General features: G+C 35.1%; 2 protein-coding genes across 3 annotated transcripts; both read right to left on the bottom strand.

The window, feature by feature from the left end:
* Positions 1-1,806: 1,806 nt before the first annotated feature.
* Positions 1,807-11,372, bottom strand: LOC113121084 (transmembrane protein 205-like). 2 transcript variants are annotated; one of them, XM_026291318.1, is made up of 4 exons: positions 11,253-11,372; positions 9,500-9,646; positions 3,576-3,739; positions 1,807-2,973 (listed from the first exon to the last, which is right to left on the bottom strand). In XM_026291318.1, exons 2-4 carry the CDS (start codon positions 9,597-9,599, stop codon positions 2,671-2,673), a joined length of 567 nt encoding a protein of 188 aa, XP_026147103.1. In that variant the 5' UTR covers positions 9,600-9,646; positions 11,253-11,372; the 3' UTR covers positions 1,807-2,670. The 2 variants fall into 2 exon arrangements, with proteins under 2 accessions (XP_026147103.1, XP_026147104.1); XM_026291319.1 differs by having other exon boundaries at positions 11,128-11,258.
* A 2,581-nt stretch (positions 11,373-13,953) lies between these two features.
* On the bottom strand, positions 13,954-25,005 carry LOC113121083 (delta(24)-sterol reductase). Its single transcript, XM_026291317.1, has 9 exons — positions 24,568-25,005; positions 23,872-24,027; positions 23,438-23,543; positions 18,389-18,507; positions 18,051-18,314; positions 17,719-17,862; positions 16,126-16,323; positions 14,538-14,716; positions 13,954-14,387 (listed from the first exon to the last, which is right to left on the bottom strand). Exons 1-9 carry the CDS (start codon positions 24,796-24,798, stop codon positions 14,234-14,236), a joined length of 1,551 nt encoding a protein of 516 aa, XP_026147102.1. The 5' UTR covers positions 24,799-25,005; the 3' UTR covers positions 13,954-14,233.
* Positions 25,006-26,650: the final 1,645 nt, after the last annotated feature.

Genomic DNA, 26,650 nt, shown 5'->3' with positions numbered 1-26,650 from the left:
GGCAGGTTTGGACAGTTTTTTCCCCCCCTTAATAAATGTAATCATTATTTAAAAACTCCATTTTGTATTTACTTGGGTTATCTTTGTGTAATATTACAATTTGTTTGTTGATCTTAATCATTCTAGAGTGACACATGCAAAAAAAAAAGTTTAAAAAAGAACAGGATGGGGCTAACAATTTCACAGCACCGTATGCAGGCAGGAATTAAACTTTGGCTAAAACTTGATGGAACTTCAGTATTAAGCTCAAATCTATGCATTTAATTTTTTTGACCATATGATTTACTAGATATTTTAAGTTAAATACAGTAAATCTAACCAATAACAGAGTCCCTGGCTGCCGGTTCATTTGCATTGATAAAATATAGTCAATCCCTTATTACAGGGACAAACCCAAAGCCTCACCAGCATCTTACTGGAGACAGTCATACAGTATTAAAGCTGAAAGATACCTCCATTCAAGGCACTGTACTGTAACTGATATGAATATACACAAATATGATGGACAGAAAGCAGGATGTGTAAGGCAACTGGAAACAGAAGCTACATTCCAGAGTAAGGAGTCACCATTACAACAATGGTGCTTTATATCTAATCAGTTTATATGACTAACACATCAGTTAGGCACATCACATATGCTTGACAAATCAAATGACTGGGAAGCACACAATGTGTCATGTACACCCAGGTAGTTCAGTTTGTTGTTGCTTAACATCTGCAAAAGACTCAAAAGCGGTCAAACAAGACATAAACTGGTTCGTGTTGAATCTGTCACAGCAAAGGTCAGTTTGATGGATTCAGATAGAGTTCATCTGTAAATGTGTCTGACCAGTATGTTTGAATAACATAATCCCACAACTTGATTCATGACTCAGGCTGACATAAATATTCTGTGCAAAACTTTGGGGTGTGTAATAATCATAATAATTTTTATATATATATATATATATATACCAGTATATATAATTTTTTTTTACATCTATTAAGCTCAATAAGGCTGCATTAACTTGATTTAAAAGTGTAATAAAAACAATTTAAAACAAATGTTTTCTATTTTAATGCATTTAAAAATGTCATTTATTCCAGTGAAGGCTCATGATCCTTTAGAAATTATTCTGATTTGGTGATCAAAATAAAAAGAATTGTGCCAGTATTTTTGTGAAAACCATGATTGTTTTTCCAGAGTTATTTGATTTAACAAGTGTTTTTTTTTTTTTAAACAGCTTTTATTTCCCGTAGAAATGTTTTGCAACATTATAAATGTGTTTATAGTAGTGCTTTCAAACAATTGATAGCCTCCAAAAAGTTTTTGTTTACATAATATATGTATTTGAACTATGTATATTTATTATTTATATATAGACACACATACATACAGCATAATTGTAAAATATTTACATAAATTATATTCTATATAAATATATTAAATATATAAACCAAATGTATTTTTCTTCAATATATCCATGCAAATGTGTGTATTTATATATGCAAAATAAATATACACACAGTACACACACATATATTATGTAAACAAAATCTTTTATTTTGGACGCGATTAATAGCGATTAATCATTTGGCAGCACTAGTTCATAATCATTTTGATAATTTGCTTCCTTGTGGAATTAAGTCTTAAAGACAAAAAACAAACAAAAAAAAAACTGACCCCAAACATTTGAACAGAAGTATATATTTATAGTGTGAATAACAATAATAATAGGATATATATATATATATATATATATATATATATATATATATATATATATATATATATATATATATATATCTCAACACACTTATATTAATGTTTGTATTAATTTTGTTTTTGATATTAATGTATTTATTTGTCTGTTTATGTAAATACATTTATTTAATGTATTTAAGTATTATATATTTTTTACCTTAGAATATATTACACATTAGACTATATTAGATGAGCGCATAGTCACCTGTGTATCCAGTGCACTGATTAAATACTACACAACAGACATTGTCAATCAGTATAAAAAAAGAATATGTGTTTGTGAGTCATTAAAGAATACTTGTAGAACATGCTCAACTCCATTCTGTGGGGCAACTGGTGCTGGGTGCATTTAATTTAACCTCTACTTCAACAAACAGCAACAGAATTCTAAATCTACATCTAGGTGAGAGCATGATTTACGGATTCATCCCTGTTAAAATGTGGAAGTGAGAAATTGTGCGCAAACATGTCGATTCATTCATACCCAATCCAGGAGAACAGGATGAGATAATATGACCACTTTGTGACAGAGTGAGGTTGCCTTCATAAAGAAAACCGAAAATATGTGCCAGAACTCTAGAACGTCAAGAAAGGTTTTCAGAATATCCCTTCCACTTCCCATTCTTGTCCATTTAAACTTGCATATCAGTTTTTTCTCAACCATGCAAAGTGTAACATTCTATCATTTAAATATGCACAGCCATGATCTGTAACAAACAAAAAAATCTTCTCTATGCATCATATGTCTAAACTAAAACTAGAACAGCAAAGATAGAAAAAGACTATCTATCATAATAATAACCAGATTTGTCAAGAGGTAATCCAGTACCTGAGAGCAAGTCATCGCTGCCCGAGTCACACAGACGTTAACCAAAGGTTTGCATTGCATTGTGGGAGCATAACTCCACTATGTTGCAGTAAGGTCATCAGAGTGTGGTGAGGTTTTCTGCCAGGTAATATAAGCTGTATCCATTACATACGATACAGCAGAGGTTACAAAGTGAGGACAGCAGGTGATACAGCCACAGCCGACCACTCAGCTTTTTATACTTGGGGTCTGTCTCGCAGAGCTTGGCGTACGCTTCCCGATTGGACGAGAGCCCGATGTCCTGACCCAATCCACAGGCCTGCTCAATCAGGTGCATGTCCGCCATGATTTCAGAGGTCATCTGACCAAACCACTGGGCATTCACTGCCGCCACCGTCACACAGACGAAAAAAATGAAGATCTAGGGGAAAAACAGAAAGCTGAGGGAACCAAGTCTGTCACATTACATAAAGGTGAAAAGGTTAGTTCGCCCAAAAATCATACTCTTTTTACTCTTGTATTGTTTAAGAACTGTGTGGCTTTCTTTCCTCCATTTAACAAGAATTTTTTTTTTGGAGAATGTGTTACAAGCAAGGGTTGGAAGTTAAAAACACACTGATTAACTTGGACTGGACTGGTGGATTATTGTGATGTTTTTATCAGCTGTTTAGACTCTCATTCTGACGGCACCCATTCACTGTAGAGAATTCTCTTGTTAGCAAGTGATGTAATGCTAAATTTCTTCAAATCCGTTCAGATGAAGTAACAAACTCATCTGGATCTTGGATGGCTGGAGCTGCTCGATTCATGAAGTCTGAAATCTGATTCAGAAAATCCACTGATTCAATGATTCATTCACACTGGTTCTCAGCTCACATAAAGATGAAGGGAAGTTGTTTAGAGGTGTCTCTCACCCGAAAACTATCACACGACTTTAGAAGATTTTATTATCTGCTCAAATCATATGGACCGCTCAAGTTTTTGGAATCTTTTCTTGAGAACAGTAGAGTAGGTTCTAAATACCTGGAAGGCCTCTTTGTCATCCAGCATGTTACTAGGATGGTACATGGCAAAGATGGTGAGGTTGAAGAAAGCGCAGGCCGAGCCTATATGCAAGTAAAACGGGAAGAGCCGGCTCTGGATGAAGCCAAACGTGTGTCGGTTTAGATGGTTGTCCATTACAAAGCCTGAACAAAAAGAAAAGAAAAAAAAATTAAGTTAATCTTAAGGATTTTGGATGTCGTAAACCTTGTTTATAACATTATATTAGTTTCACATATAAAACTATACTTGTGAAAAATAAGTACACTTTAGAAAAAGAGTTTAGAAACAGTACTTGTGGAAATAAAATACTCATAATAACAATAATAATTATTAGGGCTCAAGCCCGAAGGGGCGAAGAGCCCTATTGTTCTTCTAAGGATTATTCTTATTATTATTTTTTTTATTTTTTATTAAACCTTCCGGGGGTTTTTGGGGGTCTTAACATGCTCAAAAACTCTTGAAAATTGCCACACACATTGGAATCTGCGGCCAACAGGACGCCACAGAGACTGGGACCCGGGCGTGGCACAGGGGCTCTACAGCGCCCCCTGGAACGCAGTCAGAAATCATGAACCATAGCTCACACACACTTGCATATATTTATATGAAACTCAGTACACTTATAGATCTCTTTGAGCTGAACAACTTTCACACTTTATGTCATAAGCTCCGCCCAACAGGAAGTCAGCTATTCAGGGCTGTTTAAAAAAAACATGCTCTGGAATTTGAAATACTCCTCTGAGGTTTTCAACCCGTTCGCCACGAAACTCGGTGAACATGATCTCAAGACATTGAGGATGAAAAATTGCGAGGGGATTTTTGATATCTCGAACGGTTTGCCCGTGGCGAGGCGTGGAACTTATGGCGAGAAATGAGAAACAGGAAATGCCTAATAACATCCACATACATTGCCTGAGTTTGATCAAACTTCATCGGTTTGTTCGATGTATGATACCGATCGTATATATGTGATTATTAAGAGTCAACGTTATAGCGCCACCAACTGGCAGCAGGAAGTGAGTCATTTCCAAAATGCTTTGAATTCAGCATCTTATTTTTACTCGATTTGCTTCAAACTTCATCAGAATAATGACAAAACATGGCCGATGTAAATCTGTTGTGGGGATATTGATATCTTATATATTGTTGCCATGGCAACGTGTCAAACTTGAATATTCTGTTATGGTGATTTTGAGGCAGATAACAACCTCAGATTTACATGAAACTCAAAACACATATCAGTATTCTTGATAGCTAGACAATGGAAAAAGCTTTTAAAAGGGCGTGGAAGAGGCACTCTATAGCGCCACCTTTTGTCAAAAGTGGGGGGGTTAGTTTTAGCTACAGACACCAAACTCGGTACAAAAATTGTTCTTATCAACACGGACAACTTTCTAATTCACAGTCATCAGCTACGATCAACAGGAAGTCAGCTATTTTGATTTGAATGTGGATTTTTTTTTTACATTTAGCTGTGAATTAATGCATACTGCTCAGAGGAGAGTAACACTATACACACCAAACTTTGTCTACATGATGCCAAAACATTTTAAACAACTTAAATTGCCAATGGATTTTGGATAGCTTGAACGGTTTTGTCATGGTGATTTTTTTAAATGACAATAAAAATGGAATTATTAATTGTCCTGCATTTTTAAATTCCAAACACTTCAAAACCTTTTTTCATACAGAAAAAAAGTCATTCTGAGTAAATATGGATAGTTTCACGACTTTACAACACTGTATGGATAACAGAAAATTAAAAAACTGTCAGACATCTCATCTCACTCTGTCCCTCTGTTTGAGTATATGTGCTTCAGACTTCCATTGTCTGAGAGAAATAGCGCCCCTACAGGTTCAATTCCCGAACTTTTACTTTCACTTTTAAATCGGTTAAAAATACAAATACATACTTAGATTTAATTCACACTGACAAGCTAAACCAACATATCTGATTATTACCGGTTCAGGGCTCATGGATAAATTATTTCTGGCCAGAGATACGTGAGAAATAGGAGAGATGAATCACCGCTGTGATCACGAGCGTCTGGAGTAAAGAGCTCAGAAAAAACGAATTTATTCCTGTTTTAAAGCTTTTAAAAATAAATTATTACAGCGATATCACACAATCAACCAATTAGAACACACCAAGAGCTAAATTCAGATGTTTTTGAACTGTTTGTGTGAAAATGAAATATTTGCAGCTGCCTATCTGAAATCACGCCTCCGATCAGCGCGTACAGTGTCGAGCTCAAAACAAACGAATTTATTCTTGTTTAAGAGCTTTTTTAAATAAAATATTACCACAAATGCACACAATAAACCCATTGTAACACTACAAGAGCTAAATGCAGGTGTTTGTGACTCGTTTAAGTGTGCAAGACTATTTGAAAGCGCGACTGGCAGAATAACATATCTCTCGAGCTGCAGGTTTCTGTCTTTCGTCGTACGAACGAACACATAACGGACAAGATTATTTCAAAATACATAATAGCTTGGCGAATATAAACGAAAACAGCCACGTGAACATAAACTGGATCTACTGGATTTGAATATTAAAGTGACCACATTTACCACTTGCTTCTGTCTTCAATTTTAATCTATATAAAAAAGGAAACTCATTCGACTTGGCTGCTTTTTTAATGTGTGCGTATTTATTTATTTACCTTTTTATACATTTTATATAATTTCATAGTTTGTGTATTACAATTATGAAAACAAAAATAAATTTAGCCACTCACATAGAAATAGCTTAGGCCTTAACCTTTTTCTGTCAGTTTTAGGGATTTTTAAAAATCCTAAAAAAAAAACTTATTTGTGCTGCAAATAATAATTTCAAACTCATTTGATACTGACCTATGACATCCTGTGACATTATATTTATTTGAATTTACATAATCTCATAGATGTAACAGTAAATCTGTTCAGCTCACAGATCAATACTAAGCTGTAATGCAAGCAGAACTTTCACAAATGCTTATGAGTCATTTAAGGATTTGATAACACTGTAAAATAATGTCTAATTTGTTAACATTAGCAAATTCATTGATAACACTTTATAATAACTGCACTCATTAGTAAATAGTCAGTTCATGCTTTATAAAGCCTTGTCCCAAAATTAATAGTCAGTAGTAAGCAGTTTATAAATACAGCTATAAATAGCTTGTCCTTGGTTTATAAGCACATTTATTAAAAAGGAGAGTAAAGGGTCAGTTATCTTCCTATGAAAAATAAAAGATAAAAATAAACAAACAACAACAACACAGATTCATACAGAACTCAGAAATTTTATTGTGGATTTATGATAAAATCAGCCTGTAAATGAATTCATACTCCTCCTCATACTACTCCATACTCCTTTTTCAACATGATGCCAATATACTGAGATGTTAAATTGTGAATGGGTTTAGGATACCTTAAATGGTGTTGCCATAGAGATTTATTAAAGTAACATAAAAAATACAATAGTTATTTTACTATATCTTTAAAATTTTTCATTCTAACTCTTCATAATTTTTTATATAAGTAGAAGTCCTCATTTGAAGGAAGCACAGTAAGTTTCATAGCTTTATCATTTTCAAGAGCCAGCATAAAATTAAAACTATCATAACTTATAAATCAAGCTTGCAATTCTTAGTACCTATAATGGCCACCAGAGGGAGCTATAGGATTACTTTTAAATAATTATTGGAGAAACGAGTATGATTTAAATAATTTATAGAAATCTTTCAAATAAAATAATATGTATTTTAGGAATTTTACTGATAAAATGACCCTCACTTAATTAGAATAACAAGCTGAAGTATTGTGAACTGTATATTAAGAATAATTCTTAATAGGCTTTATGGACAGATACGTTTTATGTGACTCTTGAAGGTTCAGCACCACATCCTCTTTTACCACTGTTTAAAGAATTAATCTTACAGAACAGGTGTGAATGAATTTTGGATAGCTTGAATGGTTTTGTCGTGGTGATTTTTTGAAATAATAGTAAAAAAGGAACCAGTAAAAAAAAGTGCAGCTTCTAAACACTTCAAAAAAATGTACACATAGAAGACAAGTCATTCTGAGGAAATATGCATAGTTTCATGACTATACAACATTATATGGATGACAGAAAATTAAAAAACATACATCTGATGTCACTCTGTCCCTCTGTCACTGTGTGTGTGTGTTTTAAGTGAATTAGGTGTGAAACTATCAGTGAGCATTTAGTCTCCAGCGCCAACATTTTACAGAACTGCCACTTTCCTGGAGTCTCAGAATTACAATGTGTCAGGTTCTGAGAGATCTAAGATTCCAAAAAATTATTTAATTAGAATACCATGAAGTATTGTGAAATACTATATATTAAGACTTTATATATAGGCTTTATGAACAGATTAGAGTGACTCGTGAAGGACCAGCACCACCTTCTCTTGTCCGATGGTTTGAGGAATATATCTTCCAGAATCTGGGATTAAGATTTAGGAGCTCATTTTTATTCCACCTCCTTTCCTGAAAGTCTGTCTTGCAGAATTGACTAAAAATTTATCTTCACATTAATTCCTAATTCTTTTGCAATTCTTTTGTCAGTTCTTCTTGACCTGTTTTTCTCTTCCAGCTTTCCTGGACTATTGTATAGCACTCATAAATGATTAAATAAAAATAATGGTAGTTATTAAGATTGATATGGTTTGGAATTGGTAAAATGTGCTTGGAAAAAAATCACAATAAAACAATGTTTTAATGTTTAAGTTTGGAATATTAACTGACATGAATGAATGCTATATAAATATTGTTCATGTTAACATAATGTTTATAAATGAAATCTTATTGTAAAGTGTTACTAAAGTTATATATATATATATTGTTCTGTGAATGTGATTTTAAAGTCTAGATGATTCGGATTAACCCTTTAACTGCCATATCAAGTTCAAGTTCTAGTTCAAGTTCAATTTATTTGTATAGCGCATTTACAACAGCCTCCTGGCTGACCAAAGTGCTTTAACATAAGAGCAAGAATATTACACATACATAACAATAGACCAGACAAAAAATTTAAAACCACCCATTTCAAAATGTAGCATAACACAGTAGTCAGTACACTAAGGAAAATAAAAAAGTTTTTAGCAAAGATTTAAAAATAGACAAGGAAGGGGCCAGTCTGATCTCTAAAGGCAGGGTATTCCAGAGTCGTGGCCCAGCCACTGCAAATGCACGCTCCCCTCTACGCTCCCCTCTATCCTTTAAAACCTCACTGCCAGAGGGATATTGTGAATGCATGTGCCCGCTGGGCACAGTTTACCTGATGCCACCGGGGTGGTGATGGCATTGGTGGCTTGAGCCCGCCATCGCTGCTTGCAGCTATATTTAATAATTATTCTTTAGTGCAAACTGAATCTTGAGAACTGCATGTCATTACAATTAAATAAATGCATCATAGTTTAAATTTGTTAAATGCAATTAACTAAACTTTAGAGTGCATTTTTGACAGACAAGCATTTGTTAAACTAAAATATACTTAATTTTCCTTTCTGCTGAAATGTGTATGTCATACATGAAAATATTTGTAATTTGACATTTGTATTCAAGTTGCAATTAAGTACAATCAATTTGTGTACTTTACACGTAATATCCCGTTCAAATTATAATGAAGTACTTTACATGTGCTTTAGGATGTTAGTCAATGCATCTAAAAAGGTGTATACTTCTTTAAGGCATGACAAAATATTATTAAATCATATCGATTTAAAAATGTACTTTTAAGTATATCCTAAACTTAAAAAAAAAAAAGTTTATAAACTGAATCTAGAAACTTTTTAAAACGTATTCTAAAAGACTTTGAGGTAACCAACACTACAATAACTCTATTAATGATCTATAACCAGTGAAAAGCAATGAAAAACAGTGACCACACCTACCTGATATGAAGGTGACCCATATCTGCATTCCCCAGAAGGTGGAGAGAAACACGAGGTGAAGGAGTTTGGCAGTGACGGGAGGCTCTCGGTCTGTAGACATTGTCACAGGCACACTATCGTCTTTCACCTCCCTCACTCACGGTCATGCTGTTATAAAGGTTTGACACAAAAATGACGTCAGCCTTATTGTTGTAGTGTATAAATTACACTAGATTTATGTAAGACTTAGAAGTCATAACAATTTTAATGTATCAAGTCATGTACTTGATGTGATGCACACATCAAAACAAACCCTGCCTTATAAACAAAAGAGGTGGAGGTGATCACCTTTCACCCACATGACTAACAGAGCACACCATAATGAAACAAACCTTCTTACATAAGATCTGCCACCTAATATAAATCATATCAGGCACACTGACTGAAAACTACTGTGTGGTGGTAACAAAGCAACAAGACAAATGGAGAATACTCTTAAAATCTGAAAAAAAAACAACAACTTATTATTATTAATTTTTTTACATCCTGTCCCAATCACGTTGTTCCAAACCAAGAATGACAACAATAGTCAGGGTTGCCAGATCTAAGTAACAAAACTAGCCAAATGGCCAATCATAACTAAACGAAAAACAGCCCAATGACCCAAGCCCTAACATAAAAACTATGCTAATATGCTAATTTCATACTTAAAATATATATTTTACAGTCATTGACATGCATTACACAAATCACAATTTACACAAAATCACTATTTAGGCTATAAGTAATAATAAAAAACAGCCTTAAAAAAAGTCAAGCGATTTACGACCAGTGCTCCTTCTGTACAACAAATATGGTAGAATATAAAATGGGTGAAATACTTCAGTACAAGCATCTCAGTCAAAGAGGGAGTCATGGCCTAGTTGTTAGAGAGTTTGACTCCTAACCCTAGGGTTGTGGGTTCGAATCTTGGGCTGGCAATACCATGACTTAGGTGCCCTTGAGCAAGGCACTAAACCCCCAACTGCTCCCCGGGGCGCCGCAGCATAAATGGCTGCCCACTGCTCCGTGTGTGTGTGTGTGTGTGTGTGTGTGTTTTCACTGCTCAGTGTGTGTGCACTTTGGATGGGTTAAATACAGAGCACGAATTCTGAGTATGGGTCACCATACTTGGCTGAATGTCACTTTCACTTTAAATACAATTCACAGAATGAGTATAACATAACTTGGCAACCCTGACCCCTGTCACCATTCACTTCCATTGTATGGAAAAATGTGCCAAGAAAGTGACATGACAGAGACTGTCAATCTAACTAACATGTGCTCCACATAGACATGATGGTAAATATATAACAAATTTATAAATATAGCATATTTTGGGGTGAAGGGTCACTTTAAGAATCGTAAGTGAACTACTCTTGATTCACTACTAACGCCATGTCCAGAAAGTGTGGGCTGTGTCTCAAAACATACTACGCTGTCTACTAGACTACATCTTTGGCTCATTCTGAGTACACACGCGCTGTCAATATAGGCAGCTCACTAGTTCAGATACAGCCATTGTGTCCAAACCTCCAAAGCTTCCGATTAAGCACAGAAACTCAACAACAGAGGAAATTTGTTTCCTATTTGAATTGGCACCAACTTACAATATGAGACAGACGAGCTCTCGTAGCACGTCATTTCTATTGCGTCGTGTGAAAGCTACACCTGGTTATCATTGACTAGATATCATTACTGCTACATGCTGTCTCCATGATGTCGATCTACTTACCAGGCGCTCACCCTGACTATGTAAAACGTCGATGTCCGGTTGCGCGTCACGGCCAGCAGCAACACCATAAATGTGAGACAAAAGGAGGAACCAGTGTGCGGCGCAGTAACTCTCGGAACGGTGGGCGGGGTTTAAGCGCACTCGGCATTCAAAGCGGTCGGAGTGGTTTAGTGGGCGTGGTTTGTCGTTATGTTGGGCGTGGTTTTGTACACTGGCGGGCGTGGTGTATGTAAACGGGTTTTTTTGATTATTGTAATTATTGTTGAATGGAAAATGTGTTTCTAGTTTGTACATTTAAAAACGCGCACGCACACGAATTTTCAGCATCATAAATCTTAATTAATTTATTTGCTTCTCAAGAAATGTTTATTATAATTATTTTTATTATTATCAATATTCAAAACAGTTGAGAACATTGTTTTTCAGGATTCTTTGATGAATAGAAAGATCCAAAGATCAGCATTTATCTAAAATAAAAAGCTTTTGTAAAATTAATATACACTATACAATTCAAAAGCTTGGAGTAAAAAAAAAAGAAATCTATACATACATTCCATTTCAGATAAATGCTGTTCTTCTGAACTTTCTGTTCTTTAAAGAAACCTAAATAGTTTACTCGGATGATTTCAGCATAATAATAATAATAATAATAATAAAAGAGCTGCAAATCAGAATATTAAAATGATTTCTGAAGAATCATGACTGGAGAAATGATGCTAAAAATAAAGTGTTGAAATCATAGGAATAAATTACATTGTAAAATATATTAAAATAGACAGCAGTTATTATAAATAGTAAAAATATTTCACAATATTACTAATTTTGATGTATTTTGAATCAACCAAAACCAGGCTTGGAGAGCAAAAACAATTCATCAAAAAACATTAAAAATCATAATGTTCAAAAACTTTTGGCTGGTAGTGTATAAACACACACACACACAGACAGACACACACACACAATATTACTACAACTAGTTGTAGTTTTACAATAAGGAAATCATTTGCTTTTTTTTTTTTGACAAATATTCTTGTACAAAACATCTGATATGTCAGTAGCTGTTCACCACAACAAAGGACCAGTTAACAGAGAAAGTCCTTAAACATAGCTGTTCTGCCTGTAAATAATCACAGCGTTTATTCTCACGGTGCCTTTATATGGCATGTTCAAACTGGTGGATTAATTAGTGCTTAACACGTCACTGCTTTCTATTTAATGGGTGTGAATGAGCAAAGGACAGGTTAATTCTCTTGGGCGCTTTCTTCACTGTTGTCACTGCTTTGATGAACAATTGTTCAGGGCATAAGTTTACAGCAATTACTATGTGCAACCGAAGTAGAACAACATCAGTGACTCCTAAAAACACTAGGAACTTCAAGCAAAAATATTTGAGTGGGTTTGTTAATGTGTAGCGTAACAGACAACTTTGTATTTTATCTGTGATACACAAATCTCTAAGTTGTCTACGGAGAAGCTTTTGGGGCACAAAACTGATATCTTTAGTCCTTCAAACTGAAGGAACCTACAGTACAGTTATCTAGAGATACACATTTAATTTTATGAAATAATTTGCTTGTGCATCTGGAAGATTTTTATTGTAATTTCTGAAAAATAAATTTTTTTAAGGCCTAAAATATTAACCTGTGTAAGTGATATACTTATGACATGCTCATGTTCCCATATATATCAAGATCTTATGCAGAAGAAACTACTCAACTTCACAGGCACCAGAAAGAAACGATATGAATGAAGCATTCGGTCACTAGAGGGAGACATGCTTCATTCAGTCACTAGAGGGAGACATTGCCGCACTTAAGTGAGCCCCTCGCGAAAAAAAAAGTTAAAAAAAATTATATATATATATTTATAAAATTAGGGGATATTAATAATGTGGCCAAAAAGAGAAAAGTTCTTTTGAAGCAAGGATGTCAGTTAATATGACAAGGACATGACTGCTGAACAAGGTACATCATAATGTGCCGGCATCACGTTACAAGGAGAGACTGGGAGCCATTAATGTTTATCTGGAGCAGATGGATGATTGTTTTCCATAGCGTATGTTCCTCGGCCATAAATCCACTCAACCCAACCAATACACATTAAGCACCACCATAGAAAACAGGAAAACTTTCCAAGAGCTCCATTATTAGAGGTTCACTGAATATGATCAGAGCCAAATTCACTGTTACTGACAGCACAGCAGTCTGTAGAGGAGTTAAATTATTCATTTTGATGGATTTGTTGAGACTGCTAATTATGTGACATCCATAACTCTTTCAGTACAGTGAAAATACAAATACAGAAATATACCGTGAATGCAGTATAAAAGGGCAAAAACACATTCAGAAGGCCACAAATACAGTATAGTTATTGTTTTGTTCATAGACCTAAAGTAACCTAATCTATGTAACCAACTATAACAGTAACTGTACTTTACTTTAACTGTATAGACAAAAATACTGTGGTTTTAGTAGATAAAATATCCCTTTGAATACATCTAAAAAATTAATGACTGTTGAGGTAGGCAACACTCACAAATGTAGGAAAATTGGGAATATATATATATATATATATATATACATATATATATATATGTATGTATATTTATTATAATTACCAATAACCATTGGTAACTCTTTTCTAATAATAAAAATAATAATTATATAATGCTTAAAAGATCATTATGCAAAGTACTCTAAAATAGTTTCATTTATAGTTTATTCACATTTGAATGCACTAGAAAAACTGTCTCTTAAGTATTATATATTGTTTTAATAAATCTAAGCATGTATTAAACCTTAGGAATAATAAGGGCCTTTACTTTTTTGTCTTAAACATAGATATACAACAAGGCGGTTAAAAATTTAGCTGGTGCTCCTTCAAGAAATAAGAGTTTTTGCCCAATGTGTTCATTTACTTCAACAAAAGTACAGTTTTTTTCAGCTGTTCTGCTGGTCACACCTTTCGTGTTTTTTTTTTATTCAGTGTCTTGCGGTCTTGCAGATTTTGTCATAGACTTCAGGAAACGCATCTTCACAGGTGAGCTGCTTTCTGAGTTTATGATACAATGTGCCATCGAACATTTCCCAGAATTCCTGACGCTCCATATATACATCAGCATACAGCATCTGGAATCTAGAAATGAATGGAAGGAAGGACTTGTGTTATACAGTACCCTCCACTATTACTTCAGCAATTGCATTTTAAACACCTTTCTTTCATAAACAGGTTGTTGAACTTATGCGGTTCTACCAAATAACGGAAAGATGAGAAGTCATAACTGACCCATGAACGTCTCTGACAAACTTCTCCAGCTGCCGTGTGGAGGATCTGGCCTCAAAGTGTTTGACTTGGGGCTCCCCGTACGCTCCGATATCAACATACAGTTCATCTTCATCTCCTTTAGGATGCACCATTCCTGGCTGGTTGGGCAGCATGAAGGGACAAAGCCACAGAGGATACACCTACAGCACACACATAACCATCAACAAAGTGTCGCACATCCAATCACTTTATTATACAGCAATATTGTGAAATAGATTTTAATAGATTTAAATATGTAATTTATTCAAAGCTGAATTACTCCAGCTTTCATTCAATCTAACATGCTGATTTGCAGATCTAAACATTTATTTCTTCTTACTAATGTGGTTAAAAACAATTGTACTGCTTCATATTTTTGTAGAAACTGTTACATTTTGTCAGGATCTTGAATAGAAAGATCAAAAGAAGGGCATTTATTTGTAAAAAATTTTTTTGTAAGATTACTAATGTCTTTTCTGCCACTTTTGATCAATTTAATGTATCCTTGCTGAATAAAACTAATACTTCCAAAAAAAAAAAGTTTTAATGTTTGATGCATTCGTAATACTGTCTCTTTTTCCATCACAGACAATGTTCTGATTTGGCTGCTCTAGAGCCGTTCAGCTTGTAGTAATAAAACCTGGAAGAGAGTAAGCTTTTCAAGTCATGCGTTCCCCCAAGAATTTCTAATGGTTTTCAGAATAGCAGCTGTCGATTTTTGAGTAAAATAAGGTCTGTGGTGAACATTACTGGAACAGGCGGGCACATTTTGTTCTAAAGTATAATACATTTTGATGCCTGCTTTCACTTGAAATAAATATACAATTCCTTAGTGAGGCTTTAGTGTGTATTGAAATAATAATGTAACAGTTATTAATAATTAAGAAATGCATTCATATATTTTCAAAGCGCCCCCATTATGGGTAATGAAACGTTCATATTTTGGTTTTGGGAGTCCCCAATGACAGGTTGACATGCATGCGAGAACAAAAAATGCTTTAATTGTCTTATAATATGCACTTGGTGATTGATCCGATTGGTTTCATTTTCATTTCATCATGAGCCTGTAAAGCCTGATAAAGCAGCGTTTGTGAGCGCTGTGCTGCTTTGTGTACAGCGTTACCGGGGAAACCGCTATTTTTACCACTACAAAAGCGCCACCTAGTGGTAAAGAATGAATTAGCATTTTAATTCAGCCCACTGCGGGAAAAACAATAACTAGGTGGGCAATATGCTAATGTTTCATGTTGACGTCAACATTAAACGGTTTCGGTTTAGTTAAAAAAAAAAACGACTCATTTCAATGATTCAGAATCGACTTTTATTTGAGAGACAATAACTTTATAAAACTGCACTTTCAGATTTAAAACTTTGCAGGATGTTTTCATTCACTTAGAGTTGTGTTACACACTGCATGAAAGGTCATTTAAAAAAAATCCATATTAGGAGCACTTTAAAGTAATAATAATTGTAATAATAAAACGTATACAGAACTATATACATTTATAGCGATTAGCTATCAGTTCTCACCTAATGTGTGCATATCTATGTGTGTGTTTGGGCGTCTCACCTGTATGTCCTCGTGGAAGCGTAGGATGGCACTCTTGATGTGCTTCATAGGGACCAGCATGTCCTGCACCACGTGGTGCTGCTCGTATAGCTTGCGGATGGTCTCTCCCTGAGTGAGCTTCAGTAGAGAGATCTTCGGAGGAACCATCCAGCCGAACACATACCTGAACAATGGGTTATTCCCAAACGGAATGATGTCCTGAAAGATAGACAAGGAATAGAGGTTGTAAAATAATATGACATGGATAAGGAGATCAAGATATAGAAAAAGATGACAGAAAAGAAATGACCAATCAATATGTTCAGTAACTAAAGGAAGTAGATGTGTATACATACAGCATTCTTCATGTTCAGAAAAGTCATGTTTTACAGTCAAAGACACTCCTTCTAAGCTTGTACATCTTTAGCTTTAGCTGCATAATTTATTGAGTAATGTTAGACTAGTCCTGTCTCTCAACAGACAACGCACACTTCCTGGAGCTAATGGACGGCTTCAGTGGATATAATGCATCGAAACTGTGTATGCTGAAACTGAGTATGTTTGAGAGTGAAAGAGAAGGGTTGAGAGAGAGAGAGAGAGAGAGAGAGAGAAACCTGGCTTGATTAAGATGGAAGAGAAGGATAATAGTCTTGCCCATAACTATGCATTATGGGACAAGTGAAAAATGCCAGCTAATGGAACCAAAGAGGAGGAAGTGCACTTCTGACTAAGTGTCTCAAACTCTTGATACACTTTAAGTGTACACCACAAACCAAAAGCCAAATTGAAAGTTAAAACTTGTAATAGGCTTTCTCAATAAGAGTCTGATATTAATAATATAAGATGCAATCCCTAGAGATCCATTCATAATACAACGCTAATCATACAGCTACATATTTTCATAACTGTGGAGATCATAATCGAATACTAAACTCCTCACATTAAAGTGGAGTAGAATAAATAAAATGGTTGTATTTTGGGATACTCGTTGAAAAAGAAAATGGATAAAGGATAATTATGAAAATTTAGAATAATGAATGCAAAAATTATAATATCTGTACAGGTTAACGCAGAGCGGTCCCAAAAATATTTAGACATTTGAACTACTTTATAATTAAAAATGCCATTCAATTATATAAAACAATAGAAAACCAAATGACAGTTATCTGAAATAAATTATATATATATATATATATATATATATATATATATATATATATATATATATATATATATATATATATATAAAACCGGCTGGATGTACACGCAAACAAAATTACTGTATTTAAATAAAATTTAAATAAAAAATAAATAAACAAACAGCCTGGTGAGCATAACATCATATAACCCTAAACTTTAAAATGGTGGTGTATGGTGTGTAAAAACAATAATTGCTGTAAATCAAGTTAATCTGATTCTCTATACAACCATCTGAACATTTTTGAAATATGACACTATACAGCCACTGAAAATCAGTGTCTGTTATTTTTAAAAAAACAAAAAGACAAAATATAAAATAAAAATAAAAAAAAGATGAGAAGATAATTTGGTAGTTGTGTTGTTAAGTGAAATTTTCCAGCATCATTTGTAATTACATACTTGTACATTACATACTTGTAATTCCCAGAAGATGCTGCGGGTGTGTCTGTGGTAATAGTGCCGGAGAGGAATGTACTCCACTGCAACACGGTTCTGTTTCAGGAAACCCTCCACATGCCGAAAGAACCACGGCTTGTAATAGTGGCCTATACAGTTAGTCTAAGAGACAGAGAAAAACAGAGACAAAATTAAACACCATGATAACACAGTGGTGTTCAAATGTAGATAAACATGTTCCAGTGCTACTGGAAATGTAGGCTCCTCAAAGGCCCAGCAAGAAGCAACTGGGCCAAAGAAAAAGTGCATAAAAAAAAAAAAAAATTTGCATTACAGATATTCATTATCACCTTGTCAGGCTCTGCGTGATCGGTCATGGTGCCCGTCATAATCACAGCCTCGTCCCGAGAGTACTGCAGTCCCTCCACAAACTGGTTCTCCCTGTTGGCTGATTCCTCTGCAAACTTCTTGCAGATAGCATCCAGGCCTCGTACAGGTTCGTAGCAAAGCTTCACCCATTTGCGAGCTGGGATTATCCGGATCTCTGCTGCAACCAGGAACCCCAAAGTACCGCAGGACCAGGGAACGGCATAGAAGAGGTCCGAGTTTTCTTTCTGTGAGCAAATTTGAAAACATCTGTTTTAACATGTCTAAGTTTGTTTGAAATAATCTGTAACAACGCGCTCACCTCAGTGCAGCGGACCAGACTACCATCAGCCAACACCAGCTCAAAAGCCACACAAATGTGCTGGAACAGGCCATAGATGTGAGATGAAGACTCGATGCCTGTTCCCATCACCAGCCCACCTGAACACAACATGAGACATTCCTGAGGGACAGTCTCTTGAGTAAATGACCTTTAGAATACAACTGAATGAAATATTTAATATTACTTTTAATATTATACTACTGTTCAAAGGTATGATTAAAGTAAGTCTCTAAAGCTCAACACAGTTGCATTTACTTGAAAAATATAAATAAATAATAATAATAATAATAATAATAATAATAATAATAATAATAATATATATATATATATACATATATATATATATATATATATATATATATATATATATATATATATATATATATATATATATAGTGAGAAATATTATTACAGTTTAAATTAACTGTTTTCTATTTTAATGCATTTTAAAGAGCGGTCAAATGATTAATCGCGGTCATCTTTTTGCTCTCTTTTTTCATATTTGTCACACTTAAAAGTTTTAATTTTACACAAAGCTAATGCAAGTGAATACAAAATACAGTTATTAAATTATGATTTAATTTATTAAGTGAAAGAAGCTGTCCAAACCCACCTGTCTCTACGTGAAAAAAACCCATTAAATTTACTGCCCCCTCTTGTTAAATCACGAATAACTGTGATTAACCACATTATTTTAGAAAGCGGGGTTAAATTTCACACCCACACATGATAACTGTCAGAGCTGTTGAATCAAGAAATCACTTAAATAAAACCTGTCTGACAAAGTGAAGCAAGCTTAAAGAGCAACACATCATGCCACGATCTAAACAAATTCAAGAACAGATGAGAAACAGAATAGTTGACATATATCAGTCTGAAAAGGGTTATAAAGTCATTTCTAAGGCTTTGGGACTCCAGCGAACCATGGTCAGAGCCATTATCCACAAATGGAGAAAACTAGGAACAGTGGTGGACCTTCCCAGGAGTGACCGGCCTACCGAAATTACTCCAAGATCACAACGACGAATCATCCAGGAGGTCATAAAAGAACCCAGAACAACATCTAGAGAACTACAGCCCTCACTTTCCTCAACTGAGGTCAGTGTTCATGATTCAACAATAAGAAAGAGACTGGGCAAAAACAGCATCCATGGAAGAGATCCAAGACAAAAGCCACTGCTGACCAAAAAGAACACAAAGACTCCTCTCACATTTGCCAAAAAATATCTTGATCTTTGAGTTTTTGAGCAAATATCCTGTGGACTGATGAGACACAATATTTGGGAAGGTGTGTCCCCCGTTACATCTGGCGTAAAAACAGCACATAATTTCATAAAAAGAAGCTCATAGCCACAGTCAAACATGGTTGGGGGTGGTGTGAAAGTCTGGGGCTGATTTACAGCTTCAGGACCTGGACGTCTTGCCATAACTGATGGAAGCATGAATTCTGCAGTCGATCAGAAAATCCTGGAGGAGAATGTCCAGACGTCAGTTTGTGAACTCAAGCTCAAGCGCACTTGGGTTACGCAGCAGGACAATGATCCCAAACACACCAGCAAGTCCAGCTCTGAATGACTCAAGAAAAACTAAATGAAGGTTTTGGAGTGGACAAGTCGAAGTCCAGAATTAAATCTGATTGAGATGCTGCGGCTTGACATTAAAGGGGGGGTGAAATGCTCGTTTTCACTCAATATCCTGTTAATCTTGAGTACCTATAGAGTAGTACTGCATCCTTCATAACTCCAAAAAGTCTTTAGTTTTATTATATTCATAAGAGAAAGATAGTCTGTACCGATTTTTCCCGGAAAAACATGACCGGCTGGAAGCGTGACGTGTGGGCGGAGCTAAAGAATCACGAGCGCCAGTAGGCTTTTGAGTTGAGAGAGTTTGGAAGCTGTGACACCGTGAGGACAAAACCAACCAAAACAAACCATGGCTAACAGTCAGATTCAGCGTATATTTATGATCCAGAATCAGATCCAGAGGCTGAAACTGAACGAGAGCAGCACCAGCAACGACTCGCTCCAAGCGGACGCACTAACAAGGAGGCAGGGATATTTGAAGCAGTTTTACTCACCGCCTGTGGTTCCAACACACGATCGTGACCCTTTTTCGTTAGGATTCCATCATCCTTAAGAAATAAACGATACGCAAATCCATCGTCAAACTGGGCCTTGTTTGTAAAACAAGCATCTTCGAAATGCAGGGAACAAACAAAAACACTTGCACAACTCCGTTGATGCTCTGTAAAAATAAACTCCATCCACTGGTCCCTTAATGCTGTTTTTTTTTTTTTTTGGTAATCTGTGCAGGGTTGTCTTGTCCTGGCAACCAAAAACACACTTCTTTTGTGACATTTCGCGAAGCTCTCGCTCTGATCAGTGAAGTCTGTTGTGCTCTCTCTGCTCTGCTATACGGGAGCACGCGCTCTTCCGGCAAACGTGCCCTTAGGACCCATATAAGGAAATTCCGCTCCATCTAACGTCACACAGAGCCATACTCGAAAAAAACTTTCCGAAACTTGTGACAAACCGGAAGAGGTACTTTTGGAACAAAAATACTCCTTCAAACGTACAACTTAATTTTTTTAAACTTTGTCCATGTTTAGCATGGGAATCCAACTCTTTAACAGTGTAAAAAACTCAGTATGCATGAAATAGCATTTCACCCCCCCTTTAAACAGTCCTTTCATGCTCGAAAACCTGAGAAGAAGAGTGGGAAAAAATTCCTCCACAGCGATGTGAAAGACTTATCTCAAACGCTTGACTACAGTTGTTGCTCCAAAGTGTGGCACAACCATTTATTCGATTTAGGGTTCAATTACTTTTTCACGTAGTGCCAGGAAGGTTTGGACAGCCTTTTCCCTTGAAATTAAATAGTTATTTCAAAACTGCATTTTGTATTTATTGAAATAAAAAAACAGGGTGGGGGCAAAACTTTTTCACAGCACTGTATATGAATGTGTTTATTTATTATGTACAGTATATATAAATACACACACATACAGTCTATATTTAGAAAAAATTACATATATTATATATTTATATTATAAAGAAATATATTTAATATATGAACAGCATATTTGTCTTAAATATATACAAGCAAGTGTTTGTATTTCTATACACATAATAAATATACACAGAACACACTCATATATTATGTAAACAAGAACTTTTATTTTGGATGCGATTAATCACGATTAATTGTTTGACAGCACTAATTTTAAAATATTTTTTTTTTTCCTATGATGGCAAAGCTGAATTTTCAGTCTCATCACTGCAGTCTTCAGTGTCATATGATCCTTTGGAAATCATTTTAATATTACCGGTATAATCAAGAAACATTTATTATTATCGCTGATAAAAAAGTTTAATAGAATAGCATTTATTTTTTGTTATAGTATTCAATGGCACAGTATAAGTATCTTTAAATAAATAAATACACACACTTTGAAACTTTGTTTCAACTGTATAGTTTATTGAACCAGAACTATATATTCATATAGTTTCATCTCGGCTCAAAACAACGAACTATAAACAACATGTTAACAATTAGTGAAGATTGAAATATAATTTATTTTTGCATGGGACATATTTCTGACATCGATGTTTTTATCAATAAACCTGAAAACTTTCAAAGTGACAAAAATTTACTATGTAATATATGATAAATAGGCTACAGTCAATACAATTTTTATAAAAGTGAAAAATGGAACAAGATTTGAACTGCATATATATATATATATATATATATATATATATATATATATATATATATATATATATATATATATATATAGGCTAATTTTGATGTTTATTAAAAATGTTAAATATTCTACAGTGTCTTTCAAATTTCATTCCCTTTTCTTAGTTATAAAATGCAATACTCTCTTTCAACTACATGTTTTTAGCCAAATTACCATGTTCCATCACTGTCTAAAGATTATTTTAAATCTATGCACTTACATATGCACATAAATCTTTTGTTGTGTTTTGTCTGAGTACAATTTTTAATACTAATATGTTTGTTTATGTTTCTGTTACATAAATAACTTAAATAGGTCTCGCTACAACATTCTTTGCTTCTAAAGCTTAAAAAAAAATAAAAAATCTAAAAGTTATTTGTGAAAAGTGCCAACTGGGCAATAAAAGGGAAGGGTCAAAAGTCCAATAACTGACCTTTGATTACAGATGCACTCTAAACTGCTTTAAGGTATGGTTTTGTATAAAACGAGCGCTTTCAAACAGTCCCTACAGTATCAAAGATATAGGAATCAATACATGTGGCCAGAAAAATCTCCTATCGTTCAACACTTCACAAACACAACACACCTTTCCAATGTGTCTCTACAGGATTACAAATGAATTTGAAGGAAAGTCTGTGTAAAACATTTCTCCGCCGATGAGCGCTCTTTTCTGAGATCTATAAACACTTTCAGCAATAGGACCCGTATCCGCCCTAATCTAATCTGCCTCACTGAAACAGGGACAATGCTCATCCATAACCTGATTACAAGTAGCCTCTGATGCACCACACACGGCATACAATATTGATCAGGAAAGAACGTTATGCTCCATTTGAAGAAAGCGAATATCTGCAAGTGCTCAGAGACATTAAACAAATACCTTGTGGTGCATGCGGAAAGAAAGAACGAGATTATACAGGTCAGAGATGATTTACAGTCTTCATCTAAATGGAGAGAAGTGTTACTGTGTGCCGAACAGAAAATTATCAAATGCATCTAGACGCCACATAAATAAGAGTTTTGCTGTAATCTGAGACCTGGTAACAATCAGGCATAAACAGACTTAACACCGGTGCAAAAGAAGAAAAAAAATATGAGAACCCTTTATGTGTATGTATGTTACTGAAATTAATAGTAATTAATATTCAGATTTACTATCTTACAGAAAATGTACCACAGAGCCACATCCTCAAATGCAAAGTAAGTTGTTTTAGACAAAACATCCAGTGAATGATGCAGGGATAATTAAATACTTGTTTATTCGCTTCTGTCATAAAACCTACCAACTGTGAGGTCATCGAGTTCAGGCAACACTGGCAGGGTCCAGCCAATAGAGTTGAGCAGAGCAGTCACCTGACCCATGTTGGCTAGGGGTTCCACACGCACCACCTGGAAAAAGCAACAAAAGTTTGATTTGTTGTTTTTGACAATTGCAAATTTCCTCACTTTTCATTGTATGTTTCTATCAGCCGTTTGGACTCTCATTTTGATGGCACCCATTCACTGCAGAGGAGCCAGTGGTGAGCAAGTGATGTAATGCTACATTTCTCCAAATCTGTTCACATGAAGAAACACACACATCTTCATCCTGAATGGCCTGAGTGAGTTAAATGGTCAGCAAATGGTTATTTCTGCTGAACTATTCCTTTAAATTAAAGAAGAGATTTAAACGGTTTTATTGTCAAAAATAATAATAATAATATCTGGCAACAACCACCTGCCGTTTTGTGTCCACCTCCAGAATGTCCATCATGTTAATCATGATGTTCTTGTGCGTCTTCTTGTACTTTCCCACCCTGAGAGATACAGTCAGCCATCCTGGACGACCTGTGCACATATGTTTCTTCCCTCCCTCTTTTTTCCATTCTCGCACCTGAAAATGTTACATGGTCACATTTTATTCAAACCAGATTGCATTGAGGTCTCATCATTTTTATACAATAATTTTTTTTTTTTACACTGATTCAGCAAAACCACAGTAAAATTACCAAAAACTATTTTGTTTTAGTTAACAATAAGTACACCTGCTGATGCACCTGTCATTGTGTGCCGAATGTAGGGGGCGTGTTAGTCACTTTTAGCCACGCCCCTACTTTCGCAACTCCATAACTTGCAGAGAGACTTTTTTGTACCATCAATTATTTTATTTCTTTTCAATCAGAATTTATTTGAAGAGAGAAAAACTACCTTTATAGATCAAGCCGTTTGCACATTTATTTGTTTTTTCATGCATATTCATTCATATTACATGCATTTCTAATTTGTAATGCATAATGATTTATCATCAATACCAAAGACTATATTCAAAGACTATAGACATACTTGAAGATACCTTTGGCAGTACTAACGTATATAAAATATTAAGTTATTAATGAAAGTATGTAGGCTAACATAAAAATCATTCATAACTTACCTGTCTCTGGATATCTCTGACTCTCTGGTCGTGCTGCTTGGGTGCTGAGCACATCTTGAAGATGATCCACGCGCGCAGGTAATAGTACACATCAAAGATGACTGACAAGGGGAGCAGAAAGAGGCAAACGAAGATCCATCTCTGGTGTACTATCACGTACTCCAAGCCCTTCACCTTAATCCACACCAAAAACAAGACAACTAACCCTCCCAAATATAATAACGGATTCATTCCGACAGCTTGTTTAAATCACGAATCGCCTAATTACAATGCAATTTAAAAACGCATGGAGCTTGTTGCTGGGTTTTGACTTCACATACGCTTTTTTTTATTATTATTCACAGCGGACGAGCATCAAACCACATGCATTAGCGCTGTCTAATAAACTGCTATTTAACGCGGTTTCCCCACTTGCTCACACACTATTTGTCATCTGCATATTACACGCTGTTTAGGAACTTGCCCAGGTGGTCTAAGCACCGCCCCCAGCATGCAATGATTGGCCAGTAGCGCATCAAATCAGATGACGCCAGTGGTTGCGTGTCGTCTGTTCAGCCAATCACAAGAAAGAAACACCGTCACACCATTGACTCAGCGAGATGTATTCATTATTATACAGTAGTTGAGAAATGAGGCGACTTGTGATAGCAGTACAGATATCGGCATACATTTCAGTTTAAAAGATTATTCCAAAACTCCAATTAAAAAAATTACTCCAATACTATAATTTACAATTTATAGAATATTCTTACCCAAGTTTAGAAAAGTGTTTTATCATAGGGTTTCTGAGTAAATTAAATGATATTGTCAAAATTAATGAAAAATTTACTGTTTTAACCAAATTAAACTTCTTAGGTGAAGATCTGTGTATATTGAAACATTTTTTGTTCTATAACATTAGACACAGTCACACCATATAGGCCTAAATGTGAATCCTTAAGCCATATATGTTCATGTGCAAGCTGCTAAAAAGGAAATCAGCTACAACAGAGAATCCAACTGCTTGAATGCTTTTACTTAGTAACAAAAATCCACAAGTCACTTTGTTTAATTTATGTTGTAGAGGAACAACATGTGAAAATCTCTTGAAGTGTTCCTAAACGAAAATGGTGTCAATCATTTACTCATCCTCAAATTGTTCAAAACCTGTATGATTTTATTTCTTTGGCTGAAGATTTTGAAGAATATGTAACCAAACAGCTGCCAGTAGCAACATACTTTTTATAAAGTCTTCATGTTCCTCCAATAGTAGTTCAATATTATGTAAGTCAATGGCTACCGGCAGGGTTTTCCAACATTCTTCGAACTATATATTTATTTTTTGTTTTTTTTTCAACAGAAGAGAGAAACTCATAGGTTTGGGTACTCACTTGATGGTGAGTAAATGATGACAAGCAAACATTTTATCCCTTTAATAAAAAAATAAAAAAAAAAAACTTTCTACATTTTTGACGTCTTGACTGAGGAGCATGAAGGGTTAACCGGCAAACTAATGTTTATAACGGTTCACACTGATAAAGGCTATATTTACCTCCTATATTTAGCAACTGGATTTTCATCTCGGGGGAAATCTATTTTAAAAAGGTTAGAGATCACCATAGCTGCAACAAATAGGCCTACAGTATGTCTATGTGTTTTCTTGTTAGAAATCATTTTCATATTCATGCCAATGAGCATCTGTCCTACAGACGGCTCTGGGGTGGGGCATGAACTCTAATGATGCTCTTATAATGACAGAGGAGTTTGACAGCACAGCAACTGCGCTCATTTGACACAGCATGGACTAAACCTGATGCGCGCGGACAGCAGATCACCACCGAGTGCATGTTACATTTGTTTAATGCACATTATTTCCTTTTTTACTACAAGTGCCTAAATCAAGACATTGGGTAATATGAAGGCATTATCAGTCATAAAGTGCGCACAGGATATGCAGTTTCCTTCAGAAGTGAACCAATGCAGACAAGTCTCCGTTTGAGAAACTTGATTCGCCCTGGATTCTCGATATCAACTTGAAGCTGGACGATGCGCGCGGAACTTTCCAGATAGATCAGTGTTATGAATTTACATTATGCCTTCACTA

The sequence above is a fragment of the Carassius auratus genome, chromosome 20 (assembly GCF_003368295.1).
Source record: "Carassius auratus strain Wakin chromosome 20, ASM336829v1, whole genome shotgun sequence".
NCBI classification, from domain to species: Eukaryota; Metazoa; Chordata; class Actinopteri; order Cypriniformes; family Cyprinidae; genus Carassius; species Carassius auratus.
This window is presented reverse-complemented; position numbering and strand designations above follow the sequence as displayed.

Bases quoted from the DNA above. Each gene is read 5' to 3' on its own strand.
- LOC113121084 (XM_026291318.1), bottom strand. From the start codon at position 9,599: ATGTCTACAGACCGAGAGCCTCCCGTCACTGCCAAACTCCTTCACCTC. The intron at 3,740-9,499 runs GTAGGTGTGGTC...CTTTTTGTTCAG, and splicing joins ATGGGTCACCTTCATATCAG to GCTTTGTAATGGACAACCAT. The intron at 2,974-3,575 runs GTATTTAGAACC...TTTTTCCCCTAG, and splicing joins ATGACAAAGAGGCCTTCCAG to ATCTTCATTTTTTTCGTCTG.
- LOC113121083 (XM_026291317.1), bottom strand. From the start codon at position 24,798: ATGAATCCGTTATTATATTTGGGAGGGTTAGTTGTCTTGTTTTTGGTG. The intron at 23,544-23,871 runs GTGGTTGTTGCC...TGCTTTTTCCAG, and splicing joins AGGTGGACACAAAACGGCAG to GTGGTGCGTGTGGAACCCCT. The intron at 14,388-14,537 runs GTCAGTTATGAC...ATTCATTTCTAG, and splicing joins TTTGTCAGAGACGTTCATGG to ATTCCAGATGCTGTATGCTG.